Genomic DNA, 26,830 nt, shown 5'->3' on the forward strand with positions numbered 1-26,830 from the left:
TCCAAATTATAAAATTTTTCACCGGGTCTGATGTACATGGCAATTTTGGTGAGTTTTCGAGTATGTTTAGGGCCTCAAAAACGCGTGTCTTTGGCACGAATAATAATAATAATCCGAGCAGTTCCAATAAGGTCTTCACATCCTTTTGGGTGCTCGGACCCTAATTAGAGGGTTTGAAAACTTCGAAGTGACCAAAGTGGGGCTGGGGTTTAGGAAAAGGTCAAACTCTGACTGCAGCATGTCGTCACAGCTGGTCGGTCACTACACCACGTTTCCACTGAAAACATACACTTCTAAAGTTATTTACAGCCTGCTGATAGCTTCCCTCTTTGTCCCGTCTCACCGGTTTCATCACACTCGACACGTGTCACGTTTTAACGCACACACACATCATCACACTGGAATGCCAAACACACTATTTTTTGCTCGCGGATCTGAAATCTGTCGTCGCTGCGTTTGTATCTGAAAGTGGAACATTTGTTATCAGTCCTGAAGCTTGTTTCCTTTCACAGCGTTTTGCTCAAAGCCACCAACAAAAGCTCTTCCTTGGCTGTCTGAGGCTTATTAGCTTTGGCGATTTGAAACACCATAAATGATGCACAGAGAGCGGCGTCTTTGCTGTTGCTTGTCCTTTTAATTAGTTTTGTCTCTCTGATCCCCCTGCTGTGGCTCAGTATGTCACAACAACTCAGAGTTTAAAAACTGGCTAAGCAGCCGCTGCAGCAGAAGAGGAAGAAAGCGAAAGGAATCAGAAAGGGAGGCAGATGTGAGTTATTGTGGCGTGATGCCGCGTTGATGCTAATTCAGGTCCCAGCTGATGCCTCGTTAAGCAATATCTCACATAAGCCTTGATGAAATAGAATCAGCATCGTTGTTAAATACATCCACACGCATACATTTACTCAAACTATTTGCTCTGTAACCGTCCAGGTTGTCTGACTTTCTTAAATCGTATTTTTAACGTGATCTGTTGAACTGAAGCCTTGTAAAATTAATATGGAGTAATTTTATATGTTTCACCTTTACCTGGCTTAGTTTAGTTCATATTCCCACATTGTGTCCCTTTTCAACACATTATTACATTTCCAATTAATACGTTATCGCCTGAATGTTTCTCAGTTTTTTAGCAAAGATGGTTCAGCTGCACATGACAGTAGAACTGGTGGTTTTAGTCCTCTTCTTCAACTTATGTGTTTGGTGAACTGGTCAGACAGTGCAGCTGGTATGACATCAGTAGTTGATCGGTGCAGAGCAGCAGCTTGGAAATGGTCCTGAAGTGAATCCTGGTTCACAAGAAATGCAAAATGGACTTTGTTTCATCACTAGTTCATACTTGTTCTGTTGTCTGACAACAGAAGAATGAATGAGGACAGCTTTATTGGGAACTTAGATCTACCAAAATGCAGTTCATGGAGCACAGAGAGTATTAAAGAATCAAATAGATGTAACGAGTTGAAACTGACCAAGTTGAGGTTTCACCAACAGGCAACATGAAAACACAGTAACCCACCCAACCAGTGTTTATTTACTTCTCCCAAAGCTTCCAGCATCTCTGAATATCCCCCAGCATCGTGTTTTCCATCAAAGCTAATGGCAGCGTTAGCCACTTTAGCTTCACCGTATGCTAACACTAACAGTAATCCACTGGGTCTTCAGTTCCTCACATGCTGGGAGTGCATGAGGACTTGTGCTTTCCTTGTGAGACATTTTAGAGTCAGCAGAAACCCGGTGGACCATGAGGCAGCTGCTGGTTCTGAAAGGATTAGAAAATATGTGGAAAATATGAAGCAACCAATAACAGAGTAGTCTCAGGTCACAAAGGAGCCGCTGGGCCTCGAACAGGAAGTACGCAAGTTTACACTAAATTCATTGGAAACCAATTGTTAAGAATGTTGACCTGACCAACAAGTAAAAGTTTATTGCAATATGTCATTTAGTTTGTTTTAACCATAATTAACCCTCAGATCCAAAAGCAGTTTCAGGGTGTTTTTGTTTTTTCACGTTTTTACTCCCTATGGGTTCATTATACTGGGCACTTGATGGAACCAGTACAACCACGGCTAGAAGTATAGACTCAACAATAACTTCAAAAAGTTATGTGTTACAGTTCTGGCTCAGATAAATGATGTTTTCCTGCTTTTGTTGTTGTTGTCTTTCATTGCTGCTGGCAGCGTTTGAGGTTCAGAAGCTGAAGCAGCTTTTACTGGATGATAGTAAAGGTGGAAGCCGTCCAGCGTCCCACGTTAACCAGGAGGTCCTGACAGTCCTCACACAGTGGTTGAGCCACAGGAACGTCCTCAAGAGGCCATAAATGTGCTTCTAGTGACCGTCAGAGCTGCACCAGACACCCTGTGTTTCCAGCAGGGAGAAGGAAAGTCTGACAGTAGCTTCTTATGGCTATCAGCTCAGACTACAAAGTCCTGTGTTCGTTCTACACTGAGCAGCGGTCAGTTAATCTGCCCCGTGTGACCCTCCACATCACACACTGGGCAGCCACAAGGCCTCCTGCTGCATCACTTCTCTGTTCTGCTTCTTGAAAAACGCTGCAAGTGAGGATTCTGGTCCAGTTTGAACAAAAGCCTCCACAATGGACGAAGCAATCCTGCATGTGTTGGAGTAAAGAAAGATGTCAGCACACCGAAGAAATGAGGAGAGGATGAAAGAGGAGGAGAAAGTGAAAGAGGAGGAGGAGAAAAAAAGAAAAACTCTTCAACAACTGGCTTGGACAGCTGGAACCACAAAGTGAGTCTGACAAAGAGGAGCTCCACCCAGATGACTGGAACCTCTTGAACAAATCTAAAATACCTGATTCTAGGTGCAGCAGATTTTCTGTCAAGACTTTTTCAAGAGACTGATTTTGGCTTCATGGGAAACCAAAGTCTGGAGACCATGAATGTCTCCCAAAGTCTGGCTTGCTGTTGTCAAGATATCTCAAGTGTTGAGCGCTTGATTTGGTGCCAGAAGCTCCTGAGGTGATCTGAACATCTCACAACGTGCACCTGGGCTGTTTGTTCCATCGCTGGTTCTGTTTGTTTGGCTGCAGAGGAAAAAGAAGCAGAAAACAACTAATGAAAGCTCCAGCAGCAGCAGACAAATGGGCAAAATTAGGGTTTAAAATGGAAACACTGATTCATAGGTTTAGCCCTGACCCGCCGTATGTTTTACTACCATTTGTGGCTCATTTAATATTTAGGACAATATTTCCCCCCTACTGTAGCGTTCTTGTTTCTTCCCAGGAGATCCGTGTGCTGGCTGGCCAGCCACCAGAGCTGCAGAGAGCCGGCTGGTTTCCACTAACTCTTAATGGAGATGAATTATTGTGGAGGGCAGCCTTTTATAAATGATCACTTTTACAAATGCAAAGGGTCTGAAGATGAAGCAAACTTAAGACAAACGAGTGTATTCCTCAGCAGTTATCGTGTCGTTATGAGAACCAGCGTCAGTCGATATGAACTTTACAGTGTTTTGTTTATAAGCTGTTTTAACAGAAGGCTGTCTCTGTCTGTTTTTGTCTTCTGTGTTTTTTCTTTAAAAAGAGAAAAGAAAAAAAAAACCTCCTCCACCGTTAGCGGGATAACAAAGAGAACAGATCCCATTCTGACGCCCTGATTTAATTTCTCTGTTCACTTTGGTTTAAATAGATGAAATATACCAGCGGAAGTGGACTCACGCTGAGTCGCTTCTGTGAGGGACAAATGATGAATTGCACTCAGTAGGTTGTTCTCATGAAATGTATTTTATGTCATTTCCTGGTGGTTAGCGCCGTCGCCTCGCAGCTAGAAGGTCGCTGTTTCGCATCCCGGTGAGGACACCTGGGAGACTCCATGTTCTCCCCGTGCAGCGTGGGTTCTCTCCGGGTTCTCCGGCTTCCTCCCACAGTCCAGAAACATGCTGAGGTTAATTGGTGATTGTAAATTGTCCGTAGGTGTGAATGTGAGTGTGCTTGGTTGTCTGTCTCTAAGTGTAGCCCTGTGATAGACTGGTTACCTGTCCAGGTGAACCTGCCTTCACCCTGAGTCAGCTGGGATAGACTCCAGCCCCCCATGACCCTGGTGAGGATGAAGGTGTAGAGATGATGGATGGATGTCATTTCCTGGAAATCACCACAACAACATGACTGCATGCAGTTTGTCTAACACGTACACGTCGCGTCACTGCAGGTGTTAAAAACTACTTTCTGCTGAGATAAAGACTTTCTTTGCTCAGTGACACAACAGCAGCAGTGAGGGAGGAGAGACTGACTGAGCCCTCATGTCTAACCTTCCTCCTGTATGTGCTTGTTTTTAATCTCAGGTCTGAGAAAGCCGGAGAGATCGCGACCATTCCACTGACTAAGGTAAGACCCTGCACCGCTTTCTGTGTGTTTGTAGGTGAAGTGGAAAGTTTACCAAATCACTGTTTTTCTCCTGATCCACACCTTGAGCCAGTCAGTGGAGCTGATGAAGCTTGTTGGATGAAACATTTACTGGAACTGGAAGAAGCCCAGTTGAGTTCTAGATATCACCTGAGTGACCGATGCATGCAGAGAACAACTGGCTTCACTTAGAGGTTTAGTGAGACCAACACCTGCCTTGAAAAGTACCTCTGGCACTTCAGCAACGCTCTGGTAATAATGAGACGTTTGTCACTGGGTTAACCCCACAGTGTTCCAGCTAAGTTAACCTTCTGGTAACAACGGCATTAATCACAGTTTTTGTTGTAGTTGTGGTTAAACTTTGGGCAATCTTGCTGTAAATTTGCACCATAGTTGGAACACTTTCATACGCAGAGTAGTTCTGTTGAAAATCTAATTTGATTATAAATGACCTTGCTGTGACTACTGTTTAGACGGCGTTACGTTTTTATCTACACAAAAACCAAACCGAGATCTTCAGCAACACGTCCTGATGCTCATGGTGGAAAAAGTCCAATAACGTGTACAGCTTTTTAACCTGCAGTGTTTTGTTTATTAATTAGCAGGTTTTCTGTGTCTGTGCTCCTGATTGGAGGATTAATATCGAAGCATTTAAGGTTCTGTTTATGATCAAAAACTATTCCTGTCTATCTGTCCATCTTCCCCCCAAATTAACTTGCTGATGGACGTATACATGAAACCCAACAGGTGATGAATGAACCAGCGTGTCTGTGGTGAACGCTCAGTCAGGTGATCCGGAGCTGCAAAGCACAACTTCAGCCCTTCACCACCTGCACTCACTGGAACTGTCAGGGAATCAGATCTGGGACACAAACATCATCATCTGGAGCTGACTTTACCTCTCATCTACATGGTTCCAGTGCAGTTTCAATCAAAACTTTATTCTGCATCACACACACTCTGGAACCTGAGCAGTGTGCTTCAGCTGCAACTCAACATCGCTTTTTGTTGCTGATTTAAATGAACTATTAATTTATGAAGTCATTTCTAGATCCTACAGATTTTCTACAGATTTGACATATTTGTCCATGAGGTCATGCAGGTGAGCATCTGAAGGGTTGATACCTGCAGCCTCAGTGGGTCGTATTTAAAGAACAACCTGGTTATACTTTAACTTCAGCTCAGATTTTCTTTCATCATCTTACATTGAAGTGGTACCATCAGTTATGCGGAGTGCTCCTACACGCTACACATGCTCAGGTGTTTTATTTCATATTACCGTAATACTCAGACTATTGAGCACACCTGAATATAACTGAAAAGAAAACTAGTCATGAACATCTACAGTCCACACCTGCTGCAGGTGTCCACGTTGTTACACGGAAAGACTCCATAAACTTTTAATTAAATACGTACCGCTAACGTACACAAATACGTAGATGCTTTTTCCTGAACACTTCCTGTAACACGGCTGGTTGAGGAAATAAAACTCCAGCAGCTACCAGGAAAAGTCACTGATGGCTATCTTCATCTTCCTCCTGCACTAAAACCACTAAAGTCGTCTTCTTCAGTGTCTTCAGGAGCTGAACAGCCTCAGAATCACTTCATCGCTCTCAGCGTCACTTTGGTCTCGAGGTGAATTCATAAAAATCATAAATCAGCCGCAGCGTTGTTTAAGCCGCAGCGTTCGAAGTGTGAAAACAGTAGCGGCTTATAGTCCGGACATTACGGTAAGTTTTAACATTAAGTGAGAAGAATTTCAGTCGTCGGCTTCTTGTTGTTTAAACTGTTCATAAAATCCAAACTTTAAGCCTCAGATTCATCGACACAGCAGATGTTAATTGGCTCATGACACCTGAAGCTCTTCCTGCCAGCGTTTCTTTCTGCAGCAGTGTCGGACCAGTTCCTCCATCATTTAACTCTCAATCATTTTAGTTGTTTTAGCTTTTAACGCTCTCGACTTCTTTTTCCAACATGTACAGCTTTTTTATTTTACAGCAGGAAATGCATCTTTGCTGCCATGACTGGGCCTGGTGGACGCTGCTTGGCTTCACGCTGGTCTCTTGTTTCTGGAGTGAAGTCAGAGTCGTGTCTGGAGTGGATTTCACTTTCGCTTCAAAGTTGATAAGCTGAAGTGCTACTTGAAACCACTGAAGCATATTAAACGATGGTTGTCGTGAAAAATAAATGCTCGAATCATTCATTATAAATAAAGCACTGCTAAAGATTCAGCCGCTAGCAGAATGCTAATGAGGAGACGCGGCTGAGGTCCTGGTGGACCTTTAAAGTCTCCAGCGATTATTGAGCGCCAGCTAACAACGGCGATATGATTTATCTCCACGTACAAATGCACTTTGCTGCTATCACTGCCAGGCCTACTGTAGTGGAACAAGAAGGAATGAAAATAGAGAACAGTAAAGATATGAATTAGAGGATAAAACATCAGGCTGCAGCCAAACACTCTGGAGTTAACCAGCAGGCACAAAGCAGTGATTTCACTCATGACAGTATCTCAGAATGAGCATCTTGTTCTGCACTGGATGATAAAAATAGAGTCACTTAAACATTTATGTCGTGACTTAATACCTACAACTGCTTTGAGACACGCTGACAGTTCAACTAAGTCCATTAAAGAAAAGACAGAATCCACAACAGTCACTCACATAACTAGAAACTGAACAAAGTAATGATAAATAACAATTTGCTAAATTATAATTTAGTGAAAGAAGACATTGATTTTGAATTGTGAGTGAAAAGATTTTTTTTTTTTAAAAGCACATACAACAGACCAATGAGAGGCCTTTGCTGATGAGCAGTGGCCCAATGAGAGGCCTTTGCTGATGAGCAGTGGCCCAATGAGAGGCCTTTGCTGATGAGCAGTGGCCCAATGAGAGGCCTTTGCTGATGAGCAGTGGACCAGAACACCTGTCAACAGGTGTAGAAGTCTGACTGAGAGTTACAGAAACACCTGATGGCTGTGATTGGCTCAGAGGGTCGTTCAGCTTAGTTTATGGCTCCCATCATGTTTGTTTGATTGTTTTTTTGTTTTTTCCTTCTTTAACAGGAGATATGAATACATGTGAGGACGGCTGTATAATAATTAGTCTTTGTTAATATGATGAGGTGCTGAGATTTTTGATTAACTATAGTTTCTTTAACCACTTGATCAAGAATGTGTTTTTTAATTTAATAAAATATTGAAGCTTCAGTAATGTTGGCTTCACAATAAACAGGAGTTTCTATGGAGCTGCTGAGTTTTTCTTCACTTCCGTGTTCTCTCAACAATCGTTGTGCTGATCTGGTCCGGTTATAGTTTAGGAGACTTTAGCTGCATTTGTGTTTTTGAGTCTGTGCTACTGGAGCAGGCGTTGATATGTTTCTACTAACATGTGAAGCTGTGTTGCATCTATGACAGAAGTTCAGGCACAAATCTACATCAGCTCAGCCGTCACGACACTAACACACAGCTGCTGCCTGTAGTTTCAGCACAGCCAGAAAAAAACTCATTCTGTTGTGTAAGTCACAGCTAGAGTCTGTCTTGGCAGCACATGAGATATTCTGCCTTTCTGCATCATACTGATGGTTTCTGTAGCCATGGCGTCATAATGAGGGCGTTAACAGGTGGTTTAATTCAGGCAGGACGGCGCTGGAGGCCGAGGAGTACGATGCTCGGCCCGCTACTGCACATGAGACACTAACTGTGCTTCTATGTTGGTGGTGATCTGTGTTTTTTTCTCCTTGTACTGTTTTTGAAGCAGTTAGTTTTTTGCTGAATGTATTTTTTTTGTCTCTGGATGTTGAGTAACGAACACTTTGCTTTAATGACACAATAAAAAGCCGCAAAAGAAGCTCCTGTGTGGCCTGTAAGTGCTCTGAGAGCCACTCACAGAACCAGAAAACAGTTTGTGGTGAAACCAACCACAGCAAGATGTGATCAGCGTGTGTTTGGTTTCAGTTACACAGGAAGCTTCTTCTGCTTTCGCTCTGCTAACAGCGTCCTGTGGTGCTAATGGAAACATGCAGCAATAAGCCGTAGTGGCTGGCCCGGCCCGGCCCGGCCCGGCCCGGCAGACTAATTGGTAGTCGCAGATCGCACAATGGAGCCGTCCTGGCATGACCTCGTAACTCAGGAGAATAAAAGTGCATCAAGCAAGAAAATCCACACATATTATCAACATAACTCAGAAATGGAGGTTGGATGAGCACAGCTGGACTAAAACGTCTCTGATTTGTTAGAACAATCAGTCCTGGAGCCAAAACGAACTTTGTGTGTCCTCAGAGAGCCGAAAGTTTGCAGGTTTATCTGTTGCTGTGGTGCCATTGAAGCTACAGCTGAGACTCCTGCAGGCATGTAAAAAGTTTGCTTTCTAAGTGTGCACTATATTTCAGTACACAAACCTCCCTTCTTCCTTGTCCTGCCCTCATTATCAACATCACCACCATCCATCACCTCCACCCGCCAACCCCCTGCAGATTATTAACGAGCGGTACCGGGCGTACTCCTGGGTGGCCGAGCTGATCCAGGTGTTCATCGCCATCAGCGTCACCGTGTCCTTCCTGGTGATGGGATCGGCCATGAAGCACACCAGTAAGTTCCCTCGTTCTGTAGTTTATTGTTCTAGCAAGCAGCAGACTTTGCAATATAGAAGCAGTGGATGTTTCTCTCACTAAGATCATAATGAATGTTTAAGCGCTGAAATGTTTGGTATCGACTGACTGCTGTGTTTCTGTCAGTCGACGGTCTGGTGAGCTCGCTGTGGACCAGCAGGCTGGAGTGGCTGTCTAAAGCCTGGGAGCGAAACCTGCCAAACAAGCAGCACATGTGCTCAGCAAAGAGGTGAGGAGTTAACCCAGAGTGTTCAGTGTGAGAGGACGCGTTGCCAGAGTTCACCAACATCAGCTGCTGCTACATAAAAGTTTGGAATTTTCCACAAAGCAGCTAAAAGTTGAACCATTTTAATAGTTAGCATCATTTTTATATGGACTTAGAAACAGCTGTTGTGGTCCTGATGACAGTACCAGTACCAGTACCAATACCAGGTAGTTTCACTTACTGCAGATGGCTCCAGTTAAACTTGGACAAAGTGAATGAAAAACAAATTAATTCTTACTTAGCAATAGTTTGAACAATCAAACTATTCGTCATGTGTCATATTTTTGCAGCCGTTCATGGTGTTTGTTCCGGTTTGTTCTGGCTCAGCCCCCCATGACCCGAGTGAGGATTAAGGTGTAGAGATGATGGATGGATTGTGTGTCTTTCAGACCAACGTGTGCGACCACCACAGCGTCCTGCAGCAACACGCCGTCACATCGACTAAATAATCAGAAAGTTTCAACTAAAAACTTCTCCAGCAGCCTTTTTTTTACAAATCATGTGGTGCAGGTTCTTACTTGTTTGAAGACACGTGACTGTCTTCTCATAACTTTAGTTTAATGCAACAATAAAACCTTCATCAGGCCACCGAGGAGGAAATTTGCTTCTAGCACGAGACTTTCAAAGTTTCACTGCAGCGTTTTTCTCCAGAAGCTGCTGATCTGACAGGAGGTTTACTCTGGTCCTCGTTGGTTTATCAGTTAATCTGCAGGATGTTTCCTCTCACTTCACATCAGTGGCATCACCTATAACTCATCTGAGACGGTCTTCACATCCTAACGATGACTGATTAACTCATGCTCTTCCTCGCAGCATGGCCAAAGGATTCATGTCACTGCTGGGGTTCAGCATCATCTTCATCGTGTCGGTGTGCGATCCCAGGGTAAATAACACACACACACACACACAAAGACACACAATCAGAGGTGGTGGTGGTCTGACGGGAATCACCAAAGTTTCACTTCTCTTCTTTTCTTTTTAGGGTTTTGTTGTCATGTTGGACAAAGTTGTGTCGTTCTCCCTCAACACTGAAGTCGGACTGTTTATCTTCATCATGCTGAGAGAATCCAGGGAAGACCGATTCCAGTGAGTAGCTGGACAGATGTTTGATGTGCAGTGAGCAGACACCAGCACACAGCTTCACAACACATGAGTCCAAATGCACTCATGTCATTTAATTAGAACCCATCTCTTCAACTTCTCTGTGTTTTAGTCTGATCTGCTCTTTTGAGTCTCAGATTACAGGATGTGTTTGAGGTTTTGAACACGGCAGCAAACATCTCTCTGCTCTGGAAAGCAGAGTGTTGACGTTCTGAGTCGAGAACGAAGTCCGACTCCTTCAGAACTTCTAAACGTTAAACAGAAGCAAATCCAAGTCGTGAATTGTTGGACTTTACTGTGACTTTGTTCTCTGCTATGAGCTGCTGCTGCTAAATTATTGTTTAAAGAATCTTTAAGTCCACAAACCGTCTTATTTCACACTTCCTGTATCAGCTTGTTTCAGCTCTTTGCATTCAGGCCCAAGATATGTTGAAAACAGTGAACCCTAAACAAACTTCTGTCGGTTTTAATGTTCGACTGCACACATATGAGATTACATTACTTCCTCTCTGCTTGTCTTTGCAGGCAGCTCGCCGTCCCTCTGCCGGTGGGCGACTTCGTGTTCAGCCTCAGCTGGCTGCTGCCCACCTACTTCCTTTTTGCCGTAACGTACGACGTCCTGCAGACGCTGGCCGACGTGGCTCATTACCTGCCGTTCTACAGCCACGAGCAGGAGCCTCGCGTCCACAATCTCACCGGGAGCTTAGCGGCAGCAGCCAATCTCTCCGTCCTGCTGTAAACCCCCAGAGCCCAGATAAGGCGTCCATCAGTTTAAATTGCCAAAAATCAGAAGCTTAGCGTGTGCTTTTATCTCGTAGTCACACTTAACAAGCTTTTGGTACCATTTTAAAGATAAGCGTTATCTGTTTCTGACGGCCAGTTTTTTATGTTGTTGCACTGCACTTTCCTCAGTCCACCCATCGGTCTGCCGGTGTGGCCAGCAGGGGGCGCTCTTCTATTTATCTCCATGCTGGCTGCTCCTGCTCATGTAAACTATACAATAGTTAGTTTTTAAAATTACCAATAAACTAGAACTATTCGTTTGTGCCAGAGGATTTCCCAGCACACACTGGGAAGCACATGTATGTCATCGCACAAAACTTTTTTCAAAAATGAATCGAACTCGTGTCAAAGTTTGATTTAGAACGAATTTTATTTGACCAAAAGGTTTCTTCTAGCTAGATTTATCACAAACATGTGATAAAAGACATTAAGACACTGAGTTAGAGTTGTTAGTGATGCATTTTAACTATTTTTTAAAAAAACATTTTTATTAAAAAAATGCCATTTTCAGAATCACTCATACCCTGAAAATGGTGAAAATTTCTTTGAGAAAATTTAGTTTCTGTAAGCTAGAGGTGCTTTCTACCATCTTCTACAGCGTTCTAATACGATATGAATTTGAAAAAGGTTTTAATTCTGTTGTCAGTTAATAGTGAATTACAAACCGTGGCTTAAACCAAAGAGTTCAGTGAGGACTCGTGACTGCTCATAAGAAAGACTGAAGAACCACAGCCGAGCGTTTTTAGGTTCCAAAGTGCAAAGAGGTAGGAAGCCAAACGTGACTCCTACACCGGCGCTGAATGTTAGCGAGACCTGCAAGAGACCAAGAAGAATCCAAGAACCACCACCAGGGCCGTCCTGACCAGTCTGACAGAATCTGGTACCAACATCTCCAGACAGACACTCCAGTAGACACTTTAGAAGGCTGGTATCTATGAAAACCAGCCAAGGAAGATCCACTTCTTCATAACAGGTACACAAACGCTTACCTGGACAAAGAAGCCTTCAACATGATGAACACCATCCCTACAGTTAAGAGGCAACGTGATGCTTTAGGGGTGTTTCTGAGGTGATTGGTGACCTTGTTCAATGAGAAGAGACCACCTGTACATACTGGAGGAAAACATCAGTCTGCAGACACACGTGGCAGCATTCAGCCTTCCAACATGCAGCCAAAGTGGTGAAGAAACGGTTTACATAAAACAATATGAACATTGTGAAGTGGCCCAGCCAGATCCAGACCTGAACCCCAGATCCAGACCTGAACCCCAGATCCAGACCTGAACCCCAGATCCAAACCTGAACCCCAGATCCAGACCTGAACCCCAGATCTAGACCTGAACCCCAGATCCAGACCTAAACCCCAGATCTAGACCTGAACCCCAGATCCAGACCTGAACCCCAGCCAGAATCTGTGGAGGAAACTTGAGACCAAGAAAGCCTTCCGAGCTCAAATACCTGGAGATCATCACAAACCAGGAGTGGAAAAGCTTGTTAGCAAATAAAGGCTTTGCCACTGATAACTGAGAAGGGGTATGAATAATTCTGGACATGGCATTAAAAGTGTAAAAAAGGTTCAAGTTCATCACGAACATTTCTAACACAGTATCGTCTTTTGTTGCTTGTTCGTTCTGAATCAAACGCTGACACGGCTGCTGTTTGTTTGGGGCTGAAGCGTCTCTGCTGAAGCCTCATGCAGACGTTTATTTAAATGCTAATGTTTTACTTTCACTTTAGCGCTATTATCGTGAAGCTAGACGTTCTCTTCTGAAGGGGTCCCCAGACTTTTCTGCTCTGTGGACCGTTTTTATACCGACAGTGTTGCCGTGGACTCTGCAGGAGCAGAATGGATCAGAACCACATCATCACCTTGAAAGGCTCGATGACTGAAGCTCCCAGCGTCTGTTTGCATGCACGCTCACAGATTTAATAGGTTTTGTTTCAGGCATGATCTCCTCTATTTATCCTGCTGACGCACAAACAAGCCTCGATATCTACCGAGAGAATGACAGAGAAGTTATTATTATTATTATTATTATTATTATTATGATTGTATATCTGATTACTTTTCCAGAGCATCTCACCTCTTTCTTTCTATTCACGGCAAGATGAAACTGTGCAAAACAAATACTTTATTGTGGATTCTAACTTTTGATTTCCTCATGGTTCTACCAGCTTAACCCTCTGAACTCCAAAACATGTCGGTGGGCTTGTAAAGGAAATTTCTCTTTGGCAAACTTGTCATCACCAGAATCTGTGAAAACAGGAAGAATGAGTGGATTTTTATCTGTCATGTGACTTTTATTCAATGTCTAATTAAAAAATTAACCAAATTGTTTGCAGCAATTCTGTAAAAAGACTAAAAATTCTGCAGCACAAAGCCACGAGGAGCTCCGCTGCCACCAACAGTCATCATTTAATTTAACTTCTCGTAGTTTAATCAACTGGACCTGCTTGAGTTCCTTGAAGATGTTCCACCTCTGATCCAAGAGGCTTCATCAGCTCTGACTGACTAGTTGGGAGGTCCAGATACTGATATCCTTTAAGAAACTCAAGCAAGTCCAGTTGCTACGATTAAACTACCAGAACAACCACGACCTGGACGACTGAGAATCTTCACAGACAGTTTCAGGGACTGTTTGGTTGAACTGCAGAGAGTAAAAACTGCCCACGAGCTGCTCGGGTTCAGCGGGTTAAAGCAGAGAACGTAGCATGCTGCTTCAGTTTGATTGTCCTCTGCTGTGCACCAGCATGAGGGAGGTTCACGCTCTTGGAAATCAAAGTTCTTCTGGTTTGTTAAAGGCGATTGTGCTTTTCTGTTTGAATAAAACATGAGTTCATGACCGTCGCCGGCTCCGCGGTGTCACTTCTACACACACACACACACACACACACAAATAAAAACGCAAAGCTCTTATCAAAATATATTTTATTCTGGACTTAAGTTTCACTGATCTGACTTAAATGATGACAGATGGATGTGACGATGCGAGCTGCAGAGAGAAACAGAACAGAAAAGGCTTGGAGAGCCGACACGGCGGCACAGATAAAGGCTGACTCAGCGACTTTGGCCAGGTTCACCCAGACACACTGTGGCACAGGCCGACGCCTCGGGGGAGGGCGGCTCTGTCCGGGTGCATGAACTTTTGGATCCCGAGTGTTTCATTAATGCAGGGAAGAAATAGTGCACAGGGCTGTAAATAGGAACACATGAAACCTCCAGAAGTCCAGGTGTTGAAACGTCCAATTTATTCGAGGAAGGAATTCGTTCATCTGCAGCCGTACAAACGTTCCTCCGGAGCAGAGGGGCCTCAGAGGCAGGGTTTGGTTTCATTCAACCTCTGAGTGACGCCAGACGAAGGCTTCAATGGTCACAGATCTGAAATGTTCGGTCAGGATTAGATTTCTTTTTTGGCCAATGCAGAATGATTTTGGAAGATTTGATTCTCAGTGAAGCGTCGTCTCAGTGTGGGAGGGAGTGGACGTTTCCTGCACAGAAGAAACACTTCACACACAAATATTTCATAAAATGATTTCAGGTTGTTTTACTAAAGTTGGCAAATAGGAAACACACCAAACCTGGAACTGCTCAGCGGCTGCTTTCACTGAGCACAGATCTGACTTTAAACTGGATTTATTTTTGTTTTTTTGGGTGTGAAGTTGTTTTTTCTTTTGCAGAAAACGTCCCGTCGTGCGCTCACAGAGCAGCTTCCTCCACAAAACATCTGCTACGACTCCCAGCTTTAGCTGTCAAACAAAGCGGGGACTGAAAAACTCCCCGGAGTCTCGGCTCCATTGAAAAATTACAATCTTATTGAGTTTTACAAGTTTTTTCTTTTTAATGTTTTACGAGCTTCAGAAGAAAGTCGTTTTCTCCCTCGCCCGTTGTTCCGGGACAAAAACCTCCCAAAGAGATTCAAGCAAAAGAAAAAAGTAAAACATTTCTTTATTCAAACAAATTTAGTGGTGATTCGCTGCTGGGGGGGAAAAAAGCGTCTCCCCGGGCCGAGGTGCCGTCAGCGTGGCGGCTCCACTCGGTGAGCGGTACATTGCAGGTCAACCTTTACTGTTCGCATCAAACGGAACAAAAAAAACAAAATCTGTCAAATTTATAGAACATGTAAATTAACACTGCCAATAAATCATTTCACATTTGCTTCAGATCTACAAAGAAATTACAAAAATGTAACTTTAAATTTGTCTTTAAAAGAGTATAAAACGTCTGGTCGGTGGGGACCTTCACAGGAGAAGGTGAGCCGAAGGTGAGAGGGCGGATGAATTCAAATACACTGAAGATGCAGCTTCATGTTTGACTGTTTTAATTCACCAAGATGTCGTCGGGGGGAGGAAAGACTTTACATTTGACCTTTAGCTACTTCAAATCTTTGCACGTCTGCTTCGTTCCCGCCTTTCAGTGCCTCCGTTGGGTTCTACCCTCCGACGTCTGACGAGGGCACAACAAACGTCGTCCGTCTTCGTCCTCGTGTCGGCGAACGGCGGTCCAGAGTGGCGCTGAAGCCCTCCACTCCCTGCCACAGAAATTTGGCGGCCTTGTCTTCTTTTTGTTTTTTTAAAAATAGCTTTAAAAATCTAGAATTTTGATTATAAAAATATTTCAGAGGGACGTATGTTTATGAAGTCTGAGTCGAACCTTCAGGAGGGCGGAGCCAAAGAATCAGAGCCCAAGAACCAGAACAAGCCAGAACTTTGAAATACGGTTTTCAGAACCAACGTTTCGTCCTTTCCCTCCGAACGCGGCGATTGAGAGCTTAAAACATAATCAGAAGTGCTCGATGTACTCATCGCCGTTTTATCCGACGTCTAAAATTCATATATTCCTCTTTAAAAAATAAAAAATCACCATATCGGGACATAAAAGGTACGCGTGGTGTGTTCAAGGACGTCCAACAATCACACTTAGCAGCATCCATTTATGACTTAATGCTGAAGTTGGTGAAACTGTGTATTAGAGACGTGTTCATGAATATTTGAACAGCACAGCTTCATATTCATACTTTACTCTCATCTAAAGAACAGCGTTGACTCTGCTTTATATCATAGTTCCTCTTTTACTTTCACTTCATAGTATAAAAAAACTGAATGTAAGACTTCTCTAATGGTTTTACTGCAGGAACCAGAGGAGTTGTTCTCGCACTCTGAACGTCAAACTGGGAATTTCTAAATGCATCTTAACTAAACTGATCGTTCAGTTTAATCCTCTGGTCGTATAATTCAGTGACCTCCGTGTGAGAAAGTGTTTCAAAGAGCAAACACCAACAAAATAGTGCACAAACACAAACATGTGCACGATAATAAATACAACCTCTGATTTCTTACGTCCTGCTCAGCTGAAAGCAGAACCAGAAGCTCATCCTTTAGTCTTTAACAGCAGGTTCGGGTGGTCGTCCCTAACATCCAGTCCTGTTATAAATAATCCTGCTTCACTGCTCATTACAGAGGAAACCGCTGGACTCAGTTTTGTCCGTTAATCAACGACAAACACGATAAAAAACGTGGACACCAGGAACAACGTGTCCTCTCAACGGTTGGCTGGCTGTTCTTTGGCTCCGCCCTCCGCGGTTTCAGTCGCTGAGATGTTTTGTGCCTCCACAGCGTTCGTCTGGAGATGTGAGGATGAGCTTTCCGCGAGCAGACTGCAGGGCAGCGTGTGTTTTTGTCGGTGATTCCAATTAGAAGTCATTGATGTGTTTTCCTACATGTACAAACCGCCGGACGCTGCGTGAGACGTTCAGAGAAGTGGAGGGAACAGTCGGCTTCTTGCCAATTTATTGTCACTACTATGGCCAAAGTCCAGAGAGCAGAGCTGCGATTAAAAGCATCCGGATCAAATAGTGCACAAAGGTACTGTTTTAAAGCATCTCGTCGTACATCACCACCCCGCCTCGCCGTGTGGATGCACAACAGGAGTCCAGAGCGAGTCCTCTGGAGAAGACCGACTACTGCATCTTCAAGTTAACCGCACGACCGGCTCGCAGCAGAACTCACACATGGAAACAGAACCGAAAAGAAAAAGCCTTTAGTTTTGCCACATTGGTTGGAGATGGTGACGAGGACGCTGCTCTTCGGTGTTCGGTGTGGATGCGCTCCTCCACCCGCCCAGCCCCGCCCCCTCCCCCACAGATAAAAAATATAAAAACATTGAAACGAGAGATCTGAAATTTAAAAAAAACTAAGTGCCATCCTATTCTGTGGTGGAGAAGTCGATATGTCCGCACGATGAGATCCGACTAGGAACAAAATCAACACTTTTTTCATAGTTTTTCATTTTGATGACGATGAGCATGTTTAAAGATCGAAAAAAGCAAAACAGCTTCCAAATTTTGGTACACATACGGATCTGTAACTTGTTTTTGTTTTTTTGTTTTTTTTGTCTATCAGTTTTTTTTTTCTTCTTTTTTCTCTGCGTCCCTTCTGCGTCTCTCTGAGAGTCTGCACAGACAGAGAGGGGCGCGTCAATCCGTCCGTCCGTCCGTCCGTCCGTCCGTCCGTTCATCCCTGTGTCTGGACCTGCTGTGTCGGGTGCTTGCTTGCTTCCTGTTCCTGTTTCCTGCTTCCTGTCTGTCGGTGGGCGGGGCCGTAAGCGTGAGCAGTACGCAGGGCAGGCAGGGACAGTCATTTGGCTATGTACACATTCATGGTCGGTCCATGGCTTCCAACAAACAGCAGCACTATTTCCGAAGGTCTAATACACACACCTGGAAGAGACGAGAGGTCAACCTGTAGGGCTGGCACCACACCGACCAGGTAAAAGCTGCAGAGCTGCGGCCAAACATGTGGACTTACAGATCCGTCTGACGCACTGGCTCCCACTTTGTCCCCCGCTGCATTCCAGCAAACCTCGAAGATTCCCCCCGTCCCTCTGTAACTGTGGACTAAAGCTCCCGTCTGCACACACCAGAGACACAAGAGTTAACAAAACCTGGAGACAGATGGCTGAGACTTCAGCATCACAACCTGCTGTCCTCTCCTAACCTGTGTATTCCAGATGTGCACGCATTTGTCGAAGGAGCCGCTGGCCAGATGGCGACCGTCCGGGCTGAAAGCCACGCTGTAGACGGGCTCCTGGTGTTTGGTCAGCGTATGGATACAGATGCCTCTGTCCACGTCCCAGAGCCGGACCGTGGAGTCGAAGGATGCGCTGTGGACGCAGACGGGTCAGGACACGTCAGTGGCTGTCGGTAACGCTCATTCCTAGGTCACATGATCTCGCTACACTGAGGTATAAGTGACACACACCTGGCTAGCATGAGGTTAGCACTGGGGTTGTTGGTTCCAGGCCCGGTGGGACTCCATTTGATGGTGTAGATTTCTTTGCTGTGGGCCTGCAGGTCATGGACACACGAGTCCTGCTTCATACTCCAGATCTGAGGACACACAAAACACAAAGAGTCACTGAATACGTCAGCGAATAGCAGCGAAGACGACGGTAGTGAAACTCCATCAGCGCATGTTGGTAAATATGTCCCCGTTACGTACCCTCGAAAACAACGTATCGGCACAATTTGCAGCGGAAGTTTTCCAGGCAGCAGCGTAACGGGCCGATAATCTGGTTGGATCTGTGTTTGCTCATTTGTTGACAAAACTAAGATGGATTTTCCTGAATTTGGTTTTGATTTTTTGAAGATAAGTAAAAATTTGGGGACAACATCGTCTTTTAAAACACATTAAAAGCAGCAAGAGGTCGTTATCGCTCCGTTAAATGTTAAATCTGTACGACGCATCTGAAATCTATTAGAAATTAGAAAATTAGGAAGTTTAGAAGCAGGTGAGTTGAGACTTCAAACCACATCAGCCTTTCATTTCAGCCTGAGCTCACCTTCAACGTCATGTCGTCTGAGCAGGAGGCGAGCAGGTTTCCTGTGGGGTCCCACTTGATTGCATTTACTTCGTTCTGGAGGCAAAGAAAAGAGCGATGAAGGAGTGAAGGAGAGTCGCTGCTCCAAACGCATTCACATCAAATATTCATGTGAACGGTGACACAAAAAGTTTGTACGATTTATCTTTTGGCTGCACGTCGTCACCGGGGACCAGTTACACACACACACACACGCACACGCACACGCACACGCACACCTACACACACACCCACACACCTACACACACACCTACACACCTACACACACACACACACCACTTACTGTGTGTCCCTGGAATGTTTTGATGGGTCTGTCTTGTCCCAGTTTACAGACGTGGATGCACATGTCTGTACTACAGGAGGCGAACGTATTGTTGCTCTGCCAGTCCACGTCTAGCGCTGGAGCTGTGGGAGACGGAGACGAAGATGAAGACGAAGAAGAAGCACAGACATGACGACACAGTGAGCTGTAAAACTGATCCGTAGATTACAAGCAGGGATGTTCTCCTCCTACCTGAATGGAAAGGAAACTGTTGTTTGGCTTCTCCTGTGTGGGCGTCCCAAATGATTGTAGTCTGTCAGGACACATGGACAGTTTAGAGGGACGGCACAGAACAGCATTACTACTGAAGGAGTGGATGTGAAGCTACTTAAGGTGAGCAGGGTCAAAGAATAAAAACAGACATCACCATGAAGCTTCTCTAGTTGATTACTGAGATTATTTTTGTGCCAGAGGTTTGCAGAGTTTTCATTTTTAAATGTGCACCTGAGGCGTGATCGATCTAAATGTGTTTGTATTCATGTCTAGACCATGTGTTGGAGTCAGAGGTTTTCACAGACAGGGTTTTTCATGTAAACCTTCAGAGTTCAGATGGGACCAGTCTGGCAGAAGGCCTGCTGTGGAAGCACAGTCTCAGAAATTGACCTGACTATGAAATAACGGTGCTTTTGTCTGTCGTGTCACAAGTTAAACAGGTTGATTATAGAGCATGTGAGGGTTTACCTTGTCTACTCCTGCACTGAGGATAAAATTTCCTTTTTTATTCCACTTGAGGGCGAAGATGGGACCTTTGTGTTGGCCCAGAGTACTGGCCAGGTTACCTGGTGAGAGAGGCGACAACATCCGTCTCAAAATGTCTAAAACAAGCAGGTTTGAAGGATCTAATTATGACAAAATAAGAGGAAATCAGACACAAAATACACTGTAAACAACAAAAATGATCTCATAGCAATAAGTAAAGCTGCCTCTAGGTGGCAGCATTGCTCCAGGCTGAGCTGAACCATGTGGCTCACAGACTTGGCAGATGACTCCAGTTCCCACAGCTGCAGTTTCCTCAGGAAACAAACTGCTGTAACACTTTATGCTCCGGCTTAATAAATCAAAGCCATCTCACCGTCTTTCGTCCATATTCTGGCGAAGCCGTCGTAGGAGCCTGTTGCTAGCAGCGTTCCCTCGCTCTGTCGGAGAGAGAGAGAGAGACGGGTTAACGTGAGCGGCTGCATTAAACTAAAGCTCATCAGCTGCTGTTATTAGAGAGGCCTGAGCTTCCATCAGCGTGGACGCTCTCCAGGAAATTCTTTGCTCTGCCTCAGATTCACACACATTATGTGGACATCACACCTTAGCTGCTCAGTAGCAAATACAGCTTCCAACCCAGCGCTGTTTGATTGCATTCATTTGGAAAACATCAATTAAAACTAATTTTCTCTGATTGATCTAATGAGCAATGCTGCTAATGTACGGATCTTCTGCAGATTTTAGTCTCTCCACTGACAGCATGTTGCTGAGGGTCTGAGCACAGGACTGTCCATGATCCAACAAAGTCAAAGTGTTTTTCTAAATAAAAATGATGGAAACCATTAAAAACAATCAGACTCTTCATGAAAACCTCCCCGACAGCGCTTTGGTATTTAGAAAGGTTTCAAGTCGTCCCACAACTTTCACCTGGTCTCATGCTGAGAATTAATACTCCCACGCAGGGTGACTCACGTGTCACATCTAGTGTGTGTGTATTAGTGTGTATTAGTGTGTATTGGTGTGTGTTAGTGTGTGTTGGTGTGTATTTGCGTGCTCACATTCCAGTCTAGTGAGGTGACGTCTTTGTTGCTGGGAACGTCCTGCCCTCCCTCTCGTATGCAGTGCCTCAGGACCAGCTGCGTGGAGCTGCTCGTACTGTTCTCGCTCAGGTTCCAGATACGAGCCGTCGAATCACCGGACCTGACACACACACACACACACACACACACACACACACACACACACACTTCAGATTGTCTGAAATAGCTGCCGAGCCTCCGTACCGACACAGAACACTGTTATGTAATGTCAAATCGTCTCTGAAGAAAGAAAAACTGGTTTTACTCATAATATGGGTCCCTGTGAATGCTGAGCAGATTATGTCTTCAATCTAGTGAGCGAAGTTTATCTACTCAAATACAGCTTCAGGGTAATCTATTACTACTTCGTCCTTCCACTACATTCCTGGGGGTAGTATTGTACTTTCTACCACATTCATCTGACGGCTTTCTAAGACGACAACACAGTAGATTACAGCACAAGCTTTTAAAATGCAAAGTTAAAGACAAAGCCAGCGTGTAGTCGGGCTCATGTTTCAGAAGTTAACAGCTTCACCACTAAACTTCTCACATGGTTCCATTTTGTTAGATGTTCCAATGAGCTAATATCTAAAAAATAAATTAATGATCACAGAAAAATTTAAAACAGATTTGTGCATCAGAACGTCTTTAATTTCGCAGTAATCCTGAGACAATCCTCAGATGCTCTCCTTGTATGGAGTTAAACCAGCTCCACCTGCAGCAGCTACAACAGTCGTGTCGGTACTTTTGCTCTGAACAGTTCCTCCTTCGCTGCTGACGGTAATCCGAGCACGTCTTTGGCAGCTAAAGATGGTGTTTTGATTACCGTTGACACAGCTGATGACATTTCTCTTTGGCTGGAACAGTCTATCCACAAAAAGTCAGAAACTACAGAAGCGGCCTTACGTCGGATCGGAACACCTCCTCTGATCTTAGGAGGGCAGCAGAACGAGGCTGGAGGACTCACCCTGACGCCAGCAGATCACTGACTGGGTTCCAGGCACAGATAAAGACCTCCGACTCGTGGCCCCTCAAGACCATGGCCTTGTTCTGAGGGATCTCCACGTCTCCGTCCACCTCCATCAGGTCTGCGTGGTTGTCTGAGAAAACACAGAACACAGTCAGCTACGTCCAGTAATAATAATATAATATAACAAGAATAAAAAATGCAATTTGACCAAAACACAGCTCTCAGCTGGAGGCTCATGATGCAGCTGCACCTCCACCTACAGCCTCCTGCAGCCTCTCCTGTGAAGCTTTGAGGACGTGAACCTCTCGTTTCCACACAAGCTTTCTGTTTGTTACTACGCACCCCGTTGCAAGTGCAAGGAAACGCTCGTCTTCACAGACGCTGCATCAGTTTGTACCATCGGGTTTCATGGAGTAAGCACATGGAGCATCACCATGACAACAACAGCACCAACCATTCACAGTGAGGAGCTCCACCTGCCTCGTCTGGGGCCAGTTCAGTGACTTTAGTGGCTTAACTTTGCAAAGTTCTCCCACAAATCTCGTCACTTGTCTCACTTTCTGTCTCTCTTTTCGTTCACTATTACCCTGAGGACTAGGAATGCCTCATCATGTCTGTGGAAGCTGGGCTTAATACATACATGTTGGAATGAAATCAATGCCAGAGTTAGACAGTCTGACAGATTATTAATAAACGAAGCCCAGCGTGGTGAATAAGGACGTTATTCCTGAATGTACTAAACAGCTGTTGGGTCCTTTTATTCTTTAGTTTTGTTCCCTGACTGAGCCCGATGGTTGTCCGTCATGTCTCCACTCTGTGGCTACAAACATGAAAGATCTGACTGTTGTTTCTGTACACGTTGTCCCACAATGCTCTCTACACAGTGAACTTATTGGTGTTAAAACCCGTGAACTGCTTCACGTTTACTCTGTTAGCATGTGCTAAAGCAGCTAAACTATCTACTTCATAGTCATAGTGGAGCAGCTGATTGGTCCAGGCTCTGGCGGCCACTGACTGCGTTTAGATGTGAACTACAGATCAACTTGTTTTACTTCACGCCCGATAAAAGGCAGCTTCAGGTATCCGGCGATCACCTGTCCCGCCCGTGAACGCCTCACTCACTTGCTAAGGCGTGGGCTCCGTTCTCCTCCCCGTTGGCAGTATTCTCTCCGTTCTTGGCGTTGCCGGCGATGCTGCCCCCGGTGGCCGACGCCGGCGCTGAAGCTGCGGCCTGCTGCTGGGCCATTTTGTCCCGGTAGGCCTGCTGCCTCGTCTGGACCACGTCCGGCATCACCGCATCGATCAGGGACAGGGACTCGATGGGCCGGCCGTCGAATAACGTGCCGTCCTACGGAGGGAGAGACGCGACCGGTTAGACGGGAGCAGACGATTCTCTTTCTATATCTATCTTTGAAAAGACATATTTAAAAATGACCAACATCACACAACTTGTCAGAGCCAGAAACTATAAAAACAGACAGAGCTTCCAGATTTTCAACTTTACACTAATTCTTAAATGTGTGATGAGTGGTTCCTTCAGGAAACTTAAGCAAATCTGACCCTAAAGTCGTGACATTTATCTGTGATCTCATTGCAAAGCTGAACTGCAGGTTGTGTTTACGCAGAGCAGAGAGACAAATATGGAACAAAATTATGGATGTAAACAGTAAATATCTATATAACGTAGAGCCACCGGTACCACTGCAAACACTCACACTGTCAGGTTTTGTTGATTTTTGTAAAATAAGTCATTGCAGAAATTGTGGCTTTCTGACAATATAATTTAGTCACAACAGGCGGTCTTAAGTTTGCTCCGCTTGTAGCTCCGGTTGTGCCGTTTCCATGGAGCTCCAGGACTTTCTATAAATATAAAAGGAGCTCACGGTGGGTACAGATGTGACTACAGTAAACACCCAGGGGTTTGTTGGGAGCTCAGAGGGTTAAAACAGGGTTAATCCAGGACAGCAGATGTTACAGATGTAGGTATATTCTTTGGGGTTGTCCCATGTTGTTGTTTTCTCAGAAGGAGGTTCTAAAAAAGATCCACAAGCTCAAACAGCCAGAGTGTGTTGTTTAGGGGATAAAGCTTTCTGCCTGCAGCCAGGCTCAAAAAACAAAAAAAACAAAAAACAACTTCAAAGCCCAAAATAACAAAGACGAGAGTGTGTGTCCCACCTCATTGATGCTGACTTCAGCCTCCACGTACTGCAGGCCCTTCTGGATGATGCTGATGAGGGCAGCAGGGGGAACCAGAGCACCATTGATGTTGGACTGGCTGATGTGACTCTCTATACCAAAGGTAAACGCTGAGTGGGAGAACCCTGGAGAGGAGGAGGAGGAGGAGGAGAGAGGTGAGGACACAGAGTGTATTTTTACTTTCTCCCTCTGGAAGGCGATGACATACTGTACATCACAGCCGCTGTTGCTCCGCTTCGCTTCTAACACAAATTCCTGCGCCGTCATAAATCCGTCACTTTCACTGCAACTTCTTCTTTTTTTTTTTTTAAGATTGTTGAGCATTTCTCAACCGTCCAACAGAGTTTTTTTTTTGTTTCTGCCACTCAACACAGTCACCAGATAGCTGGACTGAATGTTCACAGTGTTTCTGTTCTCTGGTCACGATGCTAAAGAAACGATAGCTGTGGCGCTCTTTAAATGTTGTGGGAATTAAAACACATGTGACAAACAAATGGCGTCCAGATGATCGTGAACAACTATCAGTCTGCAACCGTCCATGAACATTTGATTAGTAAATGGACCATGACTTCAGTGGAATTCCTATTTTTAACTTACATTCACAAGAATGCCAAAGTTTAAATATATTCAAATTCATGCTACGCTAACCACTGAGTACAGGATGTGTGCGCTAAAAGCTAACAGTCTCTATTATCTGGCTTTTACGTACTGAAGATCAAAATATCAGCGACCAGATTTTTTTTCTCGCCATCTGTGTCGTACGGAGCAGATGAAGGTTATTTATTGTCCCACTAGTCTCTCACAGTCAGACCGTCCTGAACACTTTTCTATCATTCTGCTGGAGGAAGGGGAGAAAATAAAAAGCTCTGGTCTGTTTGCATTTATTCAAACCAATCACAGTCGTATTGAGCGGATTCTGCAGCAGCAGATTCTCCTGAAAACGACGTCCGACAAGTTATTTTGGTGGAACTTTAGCGGGCTGCTGTCATTAATTCATCCAGAACTTCAGCGTGTAGGTGCTGTTTACCGTAATAAAGGGGATTTTTGAAGATGGTTATAGACATAAACCCACAATCTACATCCTGTGAGTAAGCTGCTGGATTATTTTTGACTCATTTTCTGTCTGAAAAACACCAAACTGTGGAACCAAATCCGTCCCGATCGGCGCCTGATGTTGCTAGCAGTGTATTCTAACCTGGCATCTTTCCCATTTATGTGTGGATCTCTGAGTCATGCTTATGGAGGAGAGCAGCAGCACAGGACTGTGTCTAAAGGGGAGACTAGCGTGAGCTCCCCGCAGCTTTGGAGTTTGACTGAGAGTAAACACAGAAATTAGCCGTCTGGAGCAGCCATTTTGCTAACCGCATTAAGGATCTCCATCTGGAGGAACCTGCCAGATGACATGATCACTGCTGCTTTGTTTACATGTGGTAAGCTTTCCATTTAGCGTGCAGAACGTCGACTTGTCGTAGCAGCTTCTCCTGAGCGTTCAGTCCTTCCAGTCGATGGAGGTGAAACACCGTCTTCCAGGATGTTCGGTCAAAGCTGCAGGTCCATTAGTTGTAGTTCCACGGATGGGATTCCTCTTATCCACGGACGCATCCCAGTCCGCCGCCAGCAGGTCCCACAGTTTGCAGCAGAACGGCCAGCGCAGGAAAACCACCAGTTTCCCGACGAGTGCTGTCCTCCTGGATGCCTCCATCAGGTCTGCGGACTCCCAGGAAACACAGCCAACCATCGAAACCGAAACAAGCTGCAGCCGTCCTCGTAGCTGTCCTGTGTGAGTGTGAGGCCAGCGTCACCAGGTGGACATCACTGTGAGGTACGTCCACTCCAGAAGGGTTCATTTCTGTGTTTACCTTCAGACCGATCAGCCGTCACTCTCCTCTCTTTATTGTGAGGTAATAAAAGCGTGTTCAGCAGACAGACTGTACTGTTTGTCCTGAGCTATACACTCGTGTTTATGGTGTCAGTCTCCTTAAACAACTCTAGATTCTGCCTTTTATGCAACAAGCAGGCTGTGTTGTGTTCACACGGCCTCCGAGTCGACCTGTCAGACGGGTCAAGTGGTGCTGAATGGACCCGCTTTATGTCACATACAAAAAAACGACATCGATTTGTCCATGAATACAAATGACACATAGAAATGACAACAACAGAATCTGAAAAGAAATCATTCAACAATTAAAAGCGTCTCCAGTGGAGACGGTGAAGGATGAGAGCGTGTTACCTGACTCCTGTAGGTATCTGTAGACCAGGAAGTTGACCTCATCACTGCTAATGCTCATCTTTACTCCTGTTACACCATGAGGTCAGCACGCACACACCGAGCCTGGAGAACAGAGGAAGCTTCGTCAGTGGCGCTAAACACAACACACACAACACATGATGCAGTTTTTCTTCATCAGACTGTGACGCCTGCTGACGTGGCGCACACCAAAGTCTGCTCTGGTTTCGGGTTGACTGGGTGGTTTCTGCTCAGACAAATCTAGCGGGTCTTCATTTCTGCGCCCTTGTGTGGTTTGCAGTCACACGTGAGAGCAGGTAGAAGAGGAGGCGGCTTCTCGCGGTCTTCACAAA

At 44.9% G+C, this 26,830-nt stretch overlaps 2 protein-coding genes across 2 annotated transcripts; one reads left to right on the top strand and one right to left on the bottom strand.

Annotated features, from left to right (window-relative positions):
- Positions 1-4,293: 4,293 nt before the first annotated feature.
- LOC103376175 (uncharacterized) lies at positions 4,294-11,117 on the top strand (the record flags this gene model as incomplete). The annotated part of the gene is made up of 6 exons (XM_008306544.1): positions 4,294-4,336; positions 8,744-8,942; positions 9,089-9,191; positions 10,041-10,110; positions 10,210-10,313; positions 10,854-11,117. Coding segments are annotated over 6 exons (733 nt in total), but the record flags the coding sequence as incomplete, so codon positions are not given.
- Positions 11,118-14,023: 2,906 nt separating this feature from the next.
- LOC103376174 (F-box-like/WD repeat-containing protein TBL1XR1) lies at positions 14,024-26,612 on the bottom strand. The gene is made up of 14 exons (XM_008306543.1): positions 26,481-26,612; positions 24,230-24,375; positions 23,177-23,402; positions 22,052-22,184; positions 21,064-21,205; positions 20,382-20,445; positions 19,991-20,088; positions 19,502-19,562; positions 19,271-19,392; positions 18,949-19,023; positions 18,369-18,496; positions 18,105-18,270; positions 17,916-18,017; positions 14,024-17,827 (listed from the first exon to the last, which is right to left on the bottom strand). Exons 1-14 carry the CDS (start codon positions 26,536-26,538, stop codon positions 17,801-17,803), a joined length of 1,548 nt encoding a protein of 515 aa, XP_008304765.1. The 5' UTR covers positions 26,539-26,612; the 3' UTR covers positions 14,024-17,800.
- Positions 26,613-26,830: the final 218 nt, after the last annotated feature.

This window comes from Stegastes partitus, unplaced genomic scaffold (genome assembly GCF_000690725.1).
Source record: "Stegastes partitus isolate 25-593 unplaced genomic scaffold, Stegastes_partitus-1.0.2 Scaffold3694, whole genome shotgun sequence".
NCBI lineage: Eukaryota > Metazoa > Chordata > Actinopteri > Pomacentridae > Stegastes > Stegastes partitus.